Source organism: Eleutherodactylus coqui, chromosome 12, assembly GCF_035609145.1.
Source record: "Eleutherodactylus coqui strain aEleCoq1 chromosome 12, aEleCoq1.hap1, whole genome shotgun sequence".
Lineage (NCBI taxonomy): Eukaryota > Metazoa > Chordata > Amphibia > Anura > Eleutherodactylidae > Eleutherodactylus > Eleutherodactylus coqui.
In genome coordinates this window covers 93,153,604-93,171,221 of record NC_089848.1, presented here as the reverse complement: position 1 = coordinate 93,171,221, position 17,618 = coordinate 93,153,604, and the positions used below count along the sequence as shown (strand labels likewise).

Sequence of the window (17,618 nt, the reverse complement as noted above, 5' to 3'; positions counted from 1 at the left end):
GTCCCATTTCTCCAACATAAAGGCCCCCCAACAGGACATTTACTGCACAGGATCGGGTACACAACATCACCCGTGGAACATGTGAATGTCCCCGGGATCTTATAGTCCTGTTGTGTGTTGGGGATCCGTATCCTGTCCGCAGTCAGTACATGTGAGCAGGTCTTGCAGCTCCTTACATTACAGGGATAAGTTCCTTTTTGTATGTCAGATGGCAACGCACTCCTGATTATAAGGTTCCTCAAATTTGGAGGTTGCCTGTAACATAGGAGGGGAGGGTCCAGGAATAGGATTTTAAAAATGTCCTTTTAAGATGGTACAAATGCTCCTCTCTGTCTGTTGGGTTGAAGCAGATTCGGGTGTATCTGATGGCCTGGCTGTAGACAATGGACTTTCTGATGTTTTTTAGGATGGGAAGTGTCCCATCTGAGGTATGTGGGCCGGTCAATTGGTTTTTGGTATAGAAATGTCTGTATTGAGTTGTTTGAAATTTTTATGGTGGTGTCCAAAAAGTTGATTTCAGTATATCAGTAGCTTAATGTCAGGTTTATGGTGGGGTGGAATGCATTGAATCTCTCATGGAATTTTATTAGTTCTTGTTTGGTGTTGGTCCAGATGATTATGATGACATCCATGTAGCGGAAGTAGGCCAATGGTTTGTTGGGGCAGGAGGCCAGAAAGTCACTCTCCAGTTTTCCCATGAAAAGGTTGGCATATTGCGGTGCCATTTTACTGCCCATGGTGGTTCCAGTGAGTTGCAAAAATATCTCTTTGCCAAAGGAGAAATAATTGTATGTGAAGATGAATCTTGTGAGATGTAACACAGATTCAGAGACAACCCTATGGGCCCCAAGGTGTGCCTGGCAAGCGGTCAGTCCATCTTCATGTGGGATGTTGGACTATAAGGATTCCATAGTGGCCAGGATGATGCCATTGGGGAGCGGATCTATAGTTGATAGTTTGTTCAGTAGGTTCGTCGTGTCCTGCAAAGAGCTGGTTGTGTTTCTCACCAGTGGTTGAAGAACACCCTCTACCCATCCTGAGATTCATTCATTGAGGGTTTCCACACCTCAGATAATTGGCCTCCCTGGGTTGCCAGCTTTGTGTAGTTTTGGAAGCATGTAGAAAGTTCCAACCCTGGGGTTCTCCGCTATCCAAAAGTTTTGTGGAGCTCACAGATAGGCTTTTGATGACCCTTCTCAATTCCCTTCCATATTTTTGAGTCGGGGTCTTGATCCATTTTGGTGTACATACCACTCTCCTCCTCGGCTCCCGACACTGTCAGTGCACTGCTAGCTTGATCCAATCATGCGGCCGGCAGTGTACTGATAGACTGCAGTTGTTACCAATCACAACTGCAGTCACTCAGTGGAAGGCCGGAGCTTCCCTGGTAACTTCACTCCCCACACTGAGTGTTAGCCCGCAGGCCACGGCAGTGAAACAGCATATGGTGGAGCCCATGGGTTCCCCTTTGTTAAGGGGCCAGGTCTCAATTGCCAGTGCCTAACGTTAGAAGACTTGCCGAGACAGGTATAGTGTATCAGAAGAATTGTCCCTCTGTTACCATGAGGCCGGGTAGGGACTACGGGTAGCAGTGGCGCTGTTCGCTGCGGCATTCTGGGATGGTGTTGCGCCCACGTTCAGGTCGGCGAGTGGTGGCACCATGCTCCAGTGCGCGGGTGCAGCGATTGGCGCGCGTCCCTGCTATGAGAGGCGCGCGCACTCTATCTTGTGAGATATAGTAGCTGGCTGGGGGATCCAGTCAGCCGGCTTCATTGGTCTCCCCCCCAAAGGGCGGAGACTCCTGAATATAGCCTGGCATCTGCTGATAGCAGTTGCAGGTTATTGGTTCCATTCCATGTGTGTCTGACTTCGGTCCTGCTCCAGTGGAAGTCACTTTATCTTGATCCAGCTCTGCCTGTGTTCTGTGGTTTTCCTGTCCTGTTGGTTTATTCCATCGGCCTAGCCTGTCGGTACTAGTAAGTTGTCATTGCCTAGGTACGGCGGTTCCTTCCTGTCCTGCCACTAGGCAGCGTAGGGTCAGTGTTGGCGGCCTGGACCTGTCCACCTTTGGGGCTACCTCCAGGTAGGGACATTGGCGTGGATAACTGTCAGGGAGTCCCACGTTGTGCGTACCTGTGCACCCTACTAGTACTGTAACACTCTTTACATTGTTCAAAAATTGGGATCTATGTAGATGCATTGTGCAGATCAATGGCCATGTGACTACAGAATCAGACTATACAAAGTGTGTTTGTAGTCAGTTACCATGGGAATACACAGGTCTGCAGAGGAGCTGAAGACACAAAACAGGGTAGGTGATAAATGTATGCTGGGTGGTCCGATTGTTGCAACCCCTGTGGAACACAAAAATGAATCTCCTAAGTGGTAAGGATGGAGGATACACTGGAGGCCTGTCCTTGGGTGTCAGGAGGGGTGCTAACAAGCTACTCTGCCTTGGCCAGTAGATTTAGATACATGGCTAAGGCAATCAACTTGATCTTGGCCTTGGTGAAGGAAAGCCTAGCAACACATCTCATTTGGTGGACAGATGTAGCACCATTGGTATACTAGTATGCACGGTGTCTCTTTATGTATTACACAGTGACTAGAGCAGCAAGAATATGGATAGTATTTGGGTCTACTTCACTATGCGGGCTACGACGTGGCTTAAATTCATACTAAATGTGGACACTGTTTAATATTTCTCCATAATTGGTTGTGGCGGTCATTCTCCAAATTAGAAAGAAATGGAAGGCCTTAGGTCTCTCGAATAGGACATAAAGCTGATCCATCCACATTCCCATGATGCTGCAAAACCATCTAAAGCCGCTCTTGAATTAAAACAAAAAAGTTTTCTATTTGGCTGCTGGGGATGACATCATGCGGCAGACACCGGCATTGTTTGCCTATGGCATGGCTGTGAGCGGGCCATTCTTCTGCTAGAGAGGAGAGAGCAGACATTTGGTATGCATCAGTAATTTTACTCACTACGATAACTTCTCTTTTCACAGCAACAAGCTCTTTGAAATCCGTCTGTAATGGAAAGTGGTCACTTTGAGAAGACCAATTGAAAGGCTCACAGTCAGATTTCAATGAGGTTTCAGCCCCGTGATGTGCACAGCACACAAGCATGCATGAGATTTCCATCCACAGGCCCAGTAGCTCTATAATGAGATATTACATCATTATCAAATGGTCATTCGAAGCCCCATTAGGTTTAAAAAAAAGTAAAAAACATTAAAGGGTAACTCCATCCAAAGTAATAATTCGCCTATTACTGTGAAACTAGGATCTCGTAATCTAGTAAAGTACTGCAACATAATTTGGAATTGCAAGAAAACTGAGTAGCTCATCTCATTGCAAAATTAAATGTTGATAGTATATGATGTAGGATTTTTCATTTATTATTAAGGGCTTTTTTCTTGAAAGGTTCGACATTCTACACTTTTACATATTTCCTACTGTTTATTATCCAGAATCACTGACGTAGGAATAAGAGTCGCAGAAGTCACAATTGTGAGCCAGCCCCTAAGCTAGGGGGGCCACCGAGGCCCCCCTCACCCCATCTATTGTTATGAGACTTTCCTGCGCCCTTCATCTGGCTAAACAATTAGTGACAGTAACATTAGTCTGAATGGCAAAAGAAAATCCTGGAATGCCCCTTTTGAGGGGCACAGGGATGCCATACCTGGCAGGGGAACGCATTGTACCCCTATTGTTTCCAATGAGCTCGGCGCTGCTGCCGCCAGCCCCATTGACAGCAACAGGCAATGTTGCAAAAAAAAAAGGAGATGCTGTAATTTGGTTCCCTGCATAGCTGCTTTACAAAGGGGTTGTCAAAGTTAAATAAATAATAATCCTGCCTCCCATGTTTCAAAATAATGAACATTTGCATACTCGCCTCTTTCAGCTCCCGGCAGCTGTGGCGCCACATATTCAGGTCTACACTATAAGGCCTTATGCACATGGCCATGACGGGCTCCGCAAGCGGAATACCGCAGTGGAGTCCGTCACGGTGCCCCACCAAAGACACCACACTTACCTCCGGCGTCGCTGCATGAAGTCCCGCATGATGTTCCGGCGCGCATGCGCAGTACAGTGCATCACGTGCAAACAGTGTCATATGACACGGCCGGCGGTGGGCGCATCCATGCTATACTTCCACTGTGCTACAGCGTAAGTATAGCATGACAGGCGGCTGCCATTGACTAAAATGGAAGCCGTCCGCACGTATACCTGTGGCAAATAGGACATGCCTCGGGTAATTTCACAATTCCGCGGCATGTACCTTGAGCTATTAGGTTCAATAGAATCTAATAGCTGTGGCGAGACGCCGTGGTTTTCCGATGTGGGCATTAGGCCTAATGCTGTATTGAAAGCCTGAAGTCAGCCTGTGTACAGGAAGTTACAGGCTGCTACAGCCAAACGTAGTCCTCGGTGTTCAAGCGTTGACATTTGTGATTGGCTACAGCAGCCTGTAACATCCCGTAAAAAGGCCGACTGCAGCCTATCAATACAGTCCTGGCAGAGACAATGAAGCTGCCGCGGGCAGCTGGGAGAGGCGAGCATACAAGTGATTATTATTTTTATACATAGGGAGGAGGAATTAAAAAAAAACCTCAGACATTCCCTTTAAGGGTCACAAAGACACAAAGACTATTACTTAAAAAAAAATAAAAATCAAATCATGGTATTTGTATAGCGGCGCCAACTTATTCCGCAGCCTTTCAGGTAATTATTACGTATTACCCCCCACCAAGCTGGGTTCTCATTTTACCAACCTCGGAAGGATGGAAGGCTGAGTCAACCTTGAGCCTGCTACCTGAATCAAGCAGGGATCGAACTTGCAACCTTCAGGTCGTAGGCGAGAGCTTACACTCCGCACCAGAAAAGTATTATTACTTATCTGGAGCACAAAGTGAACATTATTACTTTATAGGGGAAACAGAAAAGAATTATTTCTGTGTGGGACATGAAATAGTGTTATTACAGACTGCGGGTACAAAGCAGGCAATATTACTTGTGGTGGTCACCTTTACTGTGGGAGACACTATGAGGGGCATTGGGGTAGTAGCCGGATGGAAAATGTGAAGACACGAGTCGTGTATACAGGAAATCTTCATGGCTGTCTGGATCGAATGGAGAAGAAGAGAGAAAGTGGATGACATCAATCAGAGATGATGTCACATGTGATCACTGGAGGTAGCTGCACAGTAATCACTATCGCTGTGAAGAACTGGTATCTAACTACTATATGGTGGCTGCGCTATTTACAGTGTACTAGAGCTGAGCCATTGTGTGTATTATATTATATATTTATATTTTGGGGGTGGACCATGGGCAAAGTTGCTGTGGTCGGACGGCAGTGGGGGTTCCAAGCTGAACTTTTGTGCCCAAGCCCAAGAGTCTTTAGGTACGCCCCTGACCAGAATATATGATATATATGATAATACACTACCCGGAAAGTCACATAACACTGGACTAACTGGATTCGCCATATCCTCTATGTGGACATATGGGTTTTATGGGGGGTAGTTACACTGTTTAGGACCCTTTCCATTAGCCAGAGCAGAGGTCCACTAAGACGACCTGACCCAGTGATGCATGTCTACCACACACATGAATGGGAGCTTTATAATACTACATTTCTGCTAGATTACATTGGTAGCCACTTTTCATACTACAATTAATTATTTTAAACTGCCAACCAAGAGTGGGATGAGCTGTCTTGGTACTCAGGTGCAGGGTTCTAGAATGCCCACACCCCCAGCTGGCTCCAACTTTCCTCCATCTTTCACAACACGGGCTGGGGGGGGGGGGGGGGATCAGGGGCAATAACTCTTGGCCAAATGTGCTATTTGGCCGACCACTCAACCTATCTAATGTGCATGGCCAGCCTTAGACCACTGACCCCATGGGGAACATGGTAGTCGTCTGTCTTGGTGACTTCCAACAACTGGTTGTGTGATGTCTAAGGTAAAAAAAAACAAAAAAACTAAGTGGTGAATTTAAAGGGGATACATTTATTTTTTTCATCCCATACCCTGAAATAACACCATCCATTCAATGAGTTACTAGAGACAGCCTAGAAGAAGGGGTAGTTCACAACTAAGCAGACTTTTTTTTTAAATCCTGAACAGCCCTTTTAACAAACTTTAGATCTTAACATTTTTTAAGGTGTCCCCAATCCTTTTAATATCAACTCTATGTACACAACATACAAACCATTCGCACTACGCAGAAGATGGTAAACCAGTCATAGCTTCAGGATGGATTCTTCTGAACACATTATTAGAAATGAGCGAGCGTACTCGGTTCGGGTGTTTTTGCACCCGAGCACCGCTTTTTCCGAGTAACTGACTACTCGGAAGAAAAGATTCGGGGGGGGGCGGCGTGGTGGAGCGGGGGGTAGCAGTGGGGAACAGGGGGTAGCTCTCTCCCCCCCCCCACTCCCTTATACAGCCCCCCGCTCACCCTCGGCGCCCCCTGAATCTTTTCGTCCGAGTAGTCCGTTACTCAGAAAAAGCGGTGCTCGAGTGCAAAAACACCCGAACCGAGTACGCTCGGTCATCTCTACACATTATTCCTGTCCTCGCTCAGCCGTAGTGAAGAAAAAAATGGAGGAACCACAACCACAGGAGAATTCATTTCAGGGATGTTGTCTCAATTATAAATAGTTACTAAAAGTAATTAATATCCAGTATAAAAAGTCTATAATTGCCCCATGTAATTAGTCAAGACGTTTCCCTGGAGACTGAGTTTTATTTTCTATCACTGTATAGTTTATGTTACTTTTGCTGCTGTTTTTTTTTTTTCTTTATTTCTGTACTGTAAATAGGAACAGATGGGAACAAAAGGTAAAACTCAAACCTCTTGGAGGTCTAAGCACTGAATCCATGTTAATACACACAGGCGTCTAGAACTGCATGCTGACGGTAAGGCCACAGTCTTTTATGGGCTGTATGATGAAAACCTGATATGGTTGGAATGTTGGAAAGATAGCTCAACCTTCGACTTCTGCCCTCACTGGGATTTCACAGAGACCCTTTAGGAGAAGTCTAAAGACAAACGCAATAAATAACACAATGCTCTACACTAAATATAAAACTTTACTTTTCTTGTTTTTATCATTTTTCTATTAACTCTAAACTGTAAAATTATTTTATACATTTTTTTATTTCTATTTTATTATTCATTTTTGCAATCACTAATGAAACCATTTTCTATTATTGCTGTATCTAATCATTTGAGCATTTTTTCTATTATACTGAATGCTACTTTAAATAGATCCTCAAAATCTGCAAGCATTGGATTAAACATACATTCATGGTATCTGTATACGTTATACCGCACTGCAGCCAGCGGAGCCGGACATGGTTATCCCTGGTTGGGGCAGGAAGTATAGCAGCTTCACCCCTATTTTTAAAATTGATCTGGTCCAAATTCAGTCCTGGCAGTAATGAGGAGCAAAAAGTATAATAGAAGTGCAACACTCCCAATGGGAGTGACCAAGATATGACACTTCCTGCCCTGACTAGCGACATTTAAATGGCCCAACGGAGCGAAGGAATTCCCTCTGCCTCCCACAATGAGATCGCGGGGTGCCATCCAAGTGTTATGGTAGCCTGAGGCCTTGTATAGGCCCCCAGAGCGGTCATGTATTTCTGCCTATTAAGCTGTGTCTGAGGCATGGTTTAATAGAATGCCTGCATAATTACAAAATACTGTACTACAATATTGAAGAATTGCAGTATTACATAAAAGCAATCAGACTAATGTTAGCTCAAGTCCCCTTAGGAAACAAAAACACAAAAACAAAAAGTAAAAAAAAAAAAAGTTACATATGTTTTTTCCTAATTATTACAGAAATAAAAAGAATATTCCAATCCCTGCCTCCAAAAAGCATTGCCTCTGATTGGCTGAGTGCTGTGACCAATCAGAGGCAGCACTTAGCTGTCATTCAATGAATGGCTGAGCCCAGACTCTGATTGGTCACAGCGCTCAGTCAATGAGAAGCAGCGCTCAGCCATTCATTGAATTTAATGAATGGCTAAATGCTGCCTCTGATTGGTCACAGCGTTCAGCCAATCAGAGGCAGTGCTTTCTGGAGGTGGGGATTTTCCAATCCCTAGCCACCAGAAGACAGATGAAGACTGACAGGGAGAAGAGCCGGACAGTGCCTCTAGGGGAGTTAATTATTATTTTTTTAACAGCTAGGGATGATTTTTGGGGTAGGGCCTATATTTCAAGCCCCCCCCCCCCTGAAAATCATCGCTGCAGGGGTTGCCTTCATCCCATTGCTTTCAATGGGGCAGCAGCCACCCAGCTGTGGCAGGGGATTCTATCGTCTCCGCGGGGAGTCCCATCCTCACTGAACACTGTGACAGTACTGTCACCATATACAGTGCTGAGGGGACCTTCGTGGAGCAGCTATGCTTCTCAAAGCGCAACTGCTCTACACACTTTTGCAAGGAGCTTCTGTCACGTGCATTCGGAGCATCTGTGGAGCGCATTTTTTTTCACCAATAGGAGCGGGGAAAAAAGCCCTGCTCATCTGACCGAGGCCTTAGACAGCATCTGGTGACTGATGTCCATAGTGGAGCCAATCCCTTTAATTTGGGGGTCTTTGTGATTCAGGAGCATGATGTTGAGTTTTTTTTTGCTGAGTGGCATGGGGAATCGTCCTTAAGAATTTGGGGCTGTCAAATTTTTTTTTCTGGACAACGGAACCAAAAATGACTAAGGAGGAGGATCTGCCACAAAATAATTCATCGGCGCAGATTGTAGAAGGACATTCTCTTTAATGTGATTTGCAATAAGAATAGTGAATATAAAAAGGAGAAGGTGTGTAACGACTTTCCAACGAGTAATAGGATGTTCCCTTCAAGTCAAATTGAAAATACAAAAATGACAAATTCTAATAACACCGTCCTATCAATATTCATCATAATGACTAATTTATTACCCACTGTATCTCGTAGCCTCTAGCACTAATTCGCTGACTTTCCCCACCAGGAACGGTTCATCATTTATTTAAATGACATTGTCTTTGAAAAGACTTTATGAATCTTTGTTTTCCTCATTGCGATTACATACACGATTAAACATATCAAAATACAAGATAGCAAAAAAAAAAACCTCAAAACATAAAAAAAATTTACAAAAAAATATTACTTTAGGGTGTATTGGCTGAATGTAATAAACGTATCAAAGACCCGCTGACTCTGCAGACCACCCAGGAATATTAACAGGTAGTACAAAAGCTTCCAAGCCTCAGGACAAGACCTAACAAGTGCTACTGTTAATATTTATGGGGTCTTATCAATATGCGATGAAATGACGATCACACAATTAACGGACTTCCATACACAATACCGAAGGATTTATAGAAAAATAAATGGCTTTGCGCCATTTTTACTATATAAGGAATCCGTGTGTGACCTCCAGATGTCTAAAAATACTGATTTATTCCTTCATAACTCTTTATATGGGTACAGGTTTGTTCCTCATTCAGAGCTCAAAATCCTCTGTATGCGGCCTCTTTCACACGGCTGTAGGCGATTTTACGTGCGCCTACTGGCGGCGTAAAAACTCGTGAATGGGCGCACAAATCTAATGTTTATGCGCCAGTTCAGACAGCACTGGCTCCGGCACATATACGCCGAGGCTGCAACGCTGTTGTCTCCCCTTCCTTTCCCCTCGCCGGGGCACCTACTCTCTCGTTCCCTCTGACTGTTTGCAATTGGAGTGGGAGGGATGGGGGCGAAGCTTAGGAGAGAGGAAGAGAGAAGAGGGAGGGACTTTAACAGTCACGCTGCTAAACCTCCTATCACTTCCCTTCTCCGGCCGCTGTCATAGGCTCCCATAGGAGCCCATGCAGCGGCCGACACATTCCGGCTGGAAAGATGGTTCCAAGCAGGGGCGTAACTAGAGTGTGCAGGGGATGCGGTTGCACTCGGGCCCAGGAGCCTTAGGGGGCCCATAAAGCCTCTCCTCTCCATATAGGGAGCCCAGTACTATGAATAAAGCATTATAGTTGGGGGCCCTGTTACAGGTTTTGCATTGGGGCCCAGAATCTTCAAGTTATGTCTCTGTGCAGCATGGTTTAGGTATGGGTACGGGTACAGATAGAGGGGGGGCCCCAGCTCTCGTTTTGCATCAGGGCCCCTGAGCCTTTAGTTACGCCCCTGGTTCCAGGACAATCTTTTTGGCTTGCCGCTATATTGGCCCAGACGGGCGCTTTTACGCCGCGGGAATACAACTATGTGAACTGATGCATTGGAATCCAATGCATCAGACTGTAGAGTATATCGGCCGCCCGTGAAAACGGTGGCCAATATTTGCTCGTGTGAAAGAGCCCTGAGGTTGTATTTACACAAGCGAGCGCAATATCTGTCTCAGATATCCCACTTGCAAACATGCAATCTTCACAGTGATCTCTGCACATGTAATTTTGAAGTGCGTGAAAATTAAATGCAGTTTAAATAGTAAAAAAATTGTAATACATCTGCAGGCGAGCGCGATGCGTTTTTTTCCCTATAGAAAATCATGGATGATATTGCCCAAAAGAATAGAAAGATCACGGCATATCCTATCTGCGGGACAAGAATTGCCCACGTACATACATGCACCCATTGTGTATATTGGGTTACTGCAATGTGTGAATTTGCACGTTTTTATCGCCTGTGTAACTGTGGCCTAAAGTGTTAAGCCATAAAATTCTGTCTGCCTATATAGCCACCACTAGGGGGAGCTTCGAGGCTTACTGCCATGTTTTTAGACATTGAGCGCAATAATAAGACAAGATTTTGTCATGTAACTCGTTTTATGCCAAAAATATACAGACTGTAATTCTTCATTTATCCCCCTAATTTTCATGATGATGTGGCGCCGCATTGTAAATATGTCAGGACGCTCGGAAGTGGTGAAAGTGGCGGGAACTTGGGAAGGCGAGCGGAGGTAGCTGTTCCAGTGTCCCATGAGCCACGAAGGTACCTGTTGGGCACACGAATTGGCAGCATACACTGATCTGGATTATGGTTTTCTCCAGCAGGTTTCGGGGTATTTTGTAGCTTCCAAATTGTATAGTGTGCACACATCATCGACCAGATCAGACACAAGCTATCAGTCTCATATCCAAAATGGCTCTCTGGGCAGAAACACCCAGACAGCCCCTTTTATTGTAAAGCATAACACCTGCCCTTTAATGGGCGTGCAACAGATTACATCAGTAACATATAGGATTCTCATTTTCATGTCTATCACAACACTACACATCCCGAGGGCCAAAAGAAACGGCTGTCACACAACGAGCTGGAAGTAGCCATGAGGTCATTCTACCCCTGAACAGCCCTCACACGATCCGTGGCCTCCCCCCCCCTCTGGCAGGCTATTTCCCCACAGAATGAAGGGACTACACAGATGACCGACCTCTTTAAGGCCACATTCACACTGGCGAGCGCAGTATTGGGCCGAGAAAGTCTCCTGATATTGAGCTTGTCACCTTACGTTTTACCCGCGAATGAAGCGTTTTTCAGTACATTTTCACGCGCAATAGAGGATCTCAAGTGTTTCCCGTTGAGTTCAATGGGAAATGTTGCATCGCACTCGCATGCACATCGCATTGCATGCGGTTGACATACAATATCTTTAAGGTCCCATTCAAAAGAATGCACCATGTATTCAGAGGGACGCAAAAAAAATAGGACATGCTGTAAGGGGGGAAAAAAAAACAAAAAAAAAACGCTCATGTGTACGACTCTATTCAAAAGTTTTGCTCTCATGTGCATGTAGCCTAAGGGTTCAGTCACACAGGTGTTTGTGCATGCGTATCAGTGGCGATCTGCGCGGAAAACCGTCCGCACCTGTCAAAAAAAGAACATATGGTTGGCAATGGAGCTGGTCATGCAGATTTCCGTCCACACACAGCACGGGCGTTTTTCCGTGCGGATCGCCGCCCATGTGACTGAGCCCTCATGCTGTATTCATTTACAGTTCTTCCCTGCAAGTTAGCGCCTTATTTGCGTGCCGTAGCTCTCTTCTGTATAGAAGTATTTGGCAGCTGCATGCTGCAGCTAAATCCTGTTTTAGGACTGTGATAAGTTCGGATTCCCACACGCGTAAACGTTTTTGGGGAATAGGCATCAAGTATTTGCGCGCCTATCAGCGTATTTTACTGCACTTTTTATGTGCGCAAGTCATACGCAATTGCATGCGCAAAAAAACATGCCCAATGCTCTCAGTCATTGAAATGGCCAATAGCTTCACAAATTCAAAATGTTTTTTCCCTGCGCAAATGTGTAGGAAAATTGAGCATGTTTTTTGTGCGACTGAATTGTGCACGCCAAAACGTGCACATGTGAACCGACCCACTGAAATCAATGGGTTCTATATTTTGTGTATTGTGCGCAAAAGTTTTTCCTGCGCAAATACGCTCATGTGAATCCGGCTAACTAGCATGCAGTTTATTTCCTCCTATTCAGCGAGACAGAAATATATGCTGAGACTTCCCGCTTAGCGAGGGAATGAGCTGCTTCATTCACAGTCTGGACAAAGAGCAGCATAGATGCTGCACAGAATATAGTCTTTGAATTATGCTTTTCCTTAGCGTTACTCGCATTCACATTACGGTCCTTGTTTTTTTGTGGGAGAAGGCAATTTTTTTTTTTTACCACCCCTTTCAGTCAAGTTTGGCCAACCAGCTGGAAATGTGAAGAAATTCAGTAGAATCCAAGTGCTAAACTTTGTTTTCTAACACATGACTGCCCATGTGGGATTAATATAGCAGAGAATGTACTCTACCCAAGGTAATTTGCTCCATGTATCAATTCCACCTCCTTCAATCCATCTGGTACGTTCAAGAGTTTAATTATTATGCGAACGTCCCATGATTTTTACAGCTGAAAGCGAGGGTATTTTTGTAGAAATACCATATGTTCCCCAAAGAAGTTGCAGAGAGATTAATTATGTGTTCCAAGCTTCACTTCTACAACGCTTACAGCTGGATAAAGTGAAAATTACTGCATTGTCTAAACAAGTCCGTGAGGTTTTAATTAATAGCTAAAGTGCAAAATAACAGCCAACCTAGGTAACAGGGATACCTAAATTATATGTATGAGATCCTTGTTGCCAGCGCTCCATGCTGGGCAATGTCTTCACACCACGCATTATTAACACAACCAGACAGCAGCTTTATATGTCGGATCCTAGTTTATCTCCTGGAAAAAGAAATCCTCTAATCTTGTGTTTCTTAACCCATTCCTGCCACTAGACTTCTCAAAATCCAAAAAATGTCTTCATTAATGCACTCACGGTAAAAGGAAATGCTACTTATGTGGGTGGGTCTGTATAGGGAATTTCTGCACGCTAAGTAGGTGTTAAAAGGGTATTCCATTCCAGGCTTTACTATTGATGGCCTATCCTCAGGATAGGTCATCAAAAGTTGAGTGGGGGAGATCTGCTGCTCGATCAGCTGATTTTGTGGCCCATTGTCAGTGTTAATAAGAGACCGTTCCCATTGATTTTAATGAGAATGAAGCCAACCATTACACTTCTGCCCCTGACCTATCATGTCAATGCATGGCCCTGCTGCACTGACAGTAGGCCGAAGGATCAGTTGATTGGTGTAGATCCCTGCTGATCAACTACGGATGACCTATCCTGAGGATAGCTCATCAATATTAAATGCCTGGAATACACTTGTAGTAGGATTTATTGGTCGTCTTCTATAGTAGTAGTCATATGGTTTATGCAAACGTACGTGACTTAAGCAAAGGGGTTGTCTCGTGAAGACCTACCCTGTCCATATGATCTACTATAGAAGTGGAATGCCCTTTTCAGGACTTTCTTTTCTCTATAAGTCAGGGCAGAGAGTCGCTTACAAAAAGAGTGGCCCATCCATGTATTAACCCTTTCCAATCCACTGTCTAAAGACATTCTAATTGAAGGCTGTACAGCTCCAATGTCGGAAGACATCCGGCAGGGTATTCTTACTATATATTATTGGCCGCTCTGTTGTCAGGGGCCTTTTCAGTATGCCCCATACTGTAGTGCTGATTCTAGCCAGCAGATGGCGCCATTGTTTAATGGCAGAAAAGAGAAAACCCCCTAGGAAACCCTGAATCCAAATTGGATTGCAAAGGGTTAATATGGTTGGATATCTATTAGTTGATCACCTAAAAGGTGGCTATACATCCTCAATAGCTGAGCATTGAGCTAATAGTTGTTCCTTCCGTTCCCAGACGCTATATACACGTGGTTTGACCAAAAAGTGTGCATGTGTTCTCAAGGGGAGGAGGGGCTTATCCCCCCCTTATATATGCCAAACGAAAGTCAACCTCACATCTAATACAAATATAATGGTTGGTTGGTCCAACTGAAATTGTGAGGTTTGGCCTGCATTCATTGAATAAAATTTTTTCGCAAGTGTTGCATTTGCAGGATTTGGGTCTCTTCATTGCAAATTTACTACTTAAGGAAGTACCATATTTGGCTTGAAAAACCACTAAAAGGATTCCCCATTCTGCATTTAATTAGTCACAATTTCACTTCCTCATCATTGTAACTTTGTGAGGTCTTGCTTTTTTTTGCAGGACAAATTTTTCTGGGTAATAAAATAGTTACTGGTAGATTTGTTCCCAAAATGTTGTAGGTCTGTACTTTTTTTTGCTGGCACTGTTGTCTAGATTTCTTTAAAAGGAAAAAAAAAAGTTGTATGTCAAAGATGTGTCAAAAATGCTGCAAGAATCGCATGTAAAAAAGAATTCCATTTTACAAGTCAAAAATGTGTCAAAAAAGTGTGAAGGAAACATTATACATTTCATTGGGGTGGAAGAGCATGGGGGTTGTACGGGGCAGAAGAAGGGAAATAGGGGAGCGTTGGTGAATGCGGGTGGAAAACAATTCCTAATGCTGGGGGCTTTGACTTTTTGGATGGTCCAAAAGGGACAAAATGGGGACTTCTGTGAAAGATTCATTTTTTATGGGCGTCCAGAAAACTAGCTTGTACTTTACACATTACCTAAAAAATCATCTGAATGTAGACAATTTTAGGTCTACATTGCATCAAATCATTGAAGGCCTAATGTACAGTAAGGAAACAGATGGTGATGTTTTCAGCAATACAGCGGATTTTCATAATATAAATCATTATTATTGTAAAAAGTGAGATAATGGGATTTGGGTCACAAGGATTGTTAAGGCGGCAGGCCCATTTACACGCAACAATTATTGCTTAAAATTCATTTAAACTATGGCATATGAGCGATAATTGTTGTGTGTAAATGCTACCATCGTGCACTTTGATTTTTAAGTGAGTTTAAGACCGCATGCTGTGTTCTCCATGGGAGCTAGAGATAACATTGTATTCTCTCTGCAGCACGTTTGAGAAAACAGACTGCATGCGGTGTACTGCACGGGAGCGGCTGTTTGAATTGTATTCATGCTAGCATCCCATGACAGCCCATGGGAGAACAAAAGAGCTGATTGCAGAGCTCAGACCACCTGCTGAGTTCCACAAGCAGCTCCTGGAGGCTCATTTGCATGCAAATGAAGCTAGTAAAGTACTAATGGGCATTAGTGCCCATTAATACTTAATGCAAAATGATCGCTAAAACTTTTAATTATTTGAAAGATTGTCTTTGCGTGTAAATGAGCCTTTACTTGGAAGTCATGCTTACTTAGTCTATCAGAGCAGTAGCGAAATCTCAAAGTCTTATTTAGGTGTATTAAAAGGAACACTGCAGGCAAAACTAATACACTGTATTGTGTTTAATGCAGAACCGCAGGGGTGGAGCAAGACACAGGAATTCAGAGAACATCAAAGAGAGAATCTGTCATGCTCCACCCCTGAGGACCTGAACTGCATACAGTATATCAGTTTTGCTCCAAGTGTTCCTTTTATAAGTAAGTGGTGACAGAGAGAACAGAGGAAAGACTTCTTCTAGGCCAAAGACGATCCAAAATCTGTGCGTGACTCTACTGCATGATAAGCGCTTTGCAACATGTATTAAATATACTATATTTATCACCTAGTAATTATAAATAGTTGTAATTAATGTAAGAATCCTGGGTTTTCTCTCTTCTCAGGAAATAACCAATTATAGCTCCAACACATTAGACATAAATATGTAACACCTACACATCATATGCATGAGCTGAGGATGCTTCATTTGGTTTGGAAGTCAACATCATTACATGCAATTATCTCATCTTTACAGTCATATGACACGCAATTAAGAACCACTTACCACATATTCGAAGACCAGGGTAAGAGTCTCCTTGGTGTGGATGATATCATGGAGCAGCACGATGTTAGCATGCTTCAGCCCCTTCAGCAGTGATGCTGCAAAGAGAAAATAGATCATCAATGACATTTATGGTTCAAGGTATTTGCTCTAGCTTAGTTCTGATGTTACGATTTACTTAAAAGTGTACCAAGAGTAACGTTTCATATGGCTTTTCAGAATAAGTCCAGTATGTACATGAGGAATTACACTATAATTGCCCATTGTATGATTTGTATCCTGCATTCTAGAGCAGTTTGCCCTCCACAGTCTATATCTCTAGTTTTCAGTTCTCTCTGAGCTGGTGGGAGGAGACTGCTGCTATGATGTCTTCCTTACACTGCACATAGGGAACAGAATCTGCCGTTTCCTCCAACTCTTTGTAGCACACACAGGAAAATAACGGCATCATGGAGGACAGTGTGCAGCAGTACTAAGCATTGTAGATGTGATTTCAGTAGCTGTGAGACAGTAAATCACTGTTATCTATAGCAGCACCTCAATAGATTTCTATGCACAGTATGAGTTATCACCCTCCTCCACTTCCTGTTCTCCATCTTGTTAGCTCTATTACTAGAGTTGGACATCACATGACAATAGGCAGTGAACAGCAGTAGAGAAGGAAGGAATAGTCCTAGTGGCCAGTACTTTACAGGGATTTTTCATCACAAAAACATCATTTTACTTAATGTGATTTGCATTTCTGCTAGTCATATTAACACAAATTGTTTAGTGAGCACTTGACGGAGAGGTCTAGTGCAGAAAACCCTTTTTTATACACCCTATTAGGTCATTCTAAAATAATAGAACAGAGTCATTTGTTCAGAATCTTCATGTCTTGGCTAGAGAGGAGAATGATCACAAAGATCATCACTAGAGATGAGCGAGCACCAAAATGCTCGGGTGCTCGTTACTCGGGACGAAATTATCGCGATGCTCGAGGGTTCGTTTCGAGTAACGAACCCCATTGAAGTCAATGGGCGACCCGAGCATTTTTGTATATCGCCGATGCTCGCTAAGGTTTTCATTTGTGAAAATCTGGGCAATTCAAGAAAGTGATGGGAACGACACAGCAACGGATAGGGCAGGCGAGGGGCTACATGTTGGGCTGCATCTCAAGTTCACAGGTCCCACTATTAAGCCACAATAGCGGCAAGAGTGGGGCCCCCCCCCCCCGCACTGTCAGCGTAAAGATCGTTCTCCTCTGCCATAGCTGTAACAGCTGTGGCAGAGAAGAACAATGTTTGCCCATTGAATTCAATGGAGCCGGCAATACAGCAGGTTCCACTGAAAGCAATGGGCTGCCGGAGATCGCAGGATGAATTGTCGGGAAGG

At 44.0% G+C, this 17,618-nt stretch overlaps 1 protein-coding gene across 5 annotated transcripts in view; it reads right to left on the bottom strand.

Annotated features, from left to right (window-relative positions):
• Positions 1-17,618, bottom strand: part of CDK14 (cyclin dependent kinase 14) — a 509,998-nt gene that overhangs the window by 310,789 nt on the left and 181,591 nt on the right. For all 5 annotated transcript variants that reach the window (XM_066584666.1, XM_066584664.1, XM_066584665.1 and 2 more), the window contains one exon: positions 16,248-16,342. In XM_066584666.1, coding sequence (XP_066440763.1) covers positions 16,248-16,342 — 95 coding nt within the window. The remainder of the gene's footprint in view (positions 1-16,247; positions 16,343-17,618) is intronic.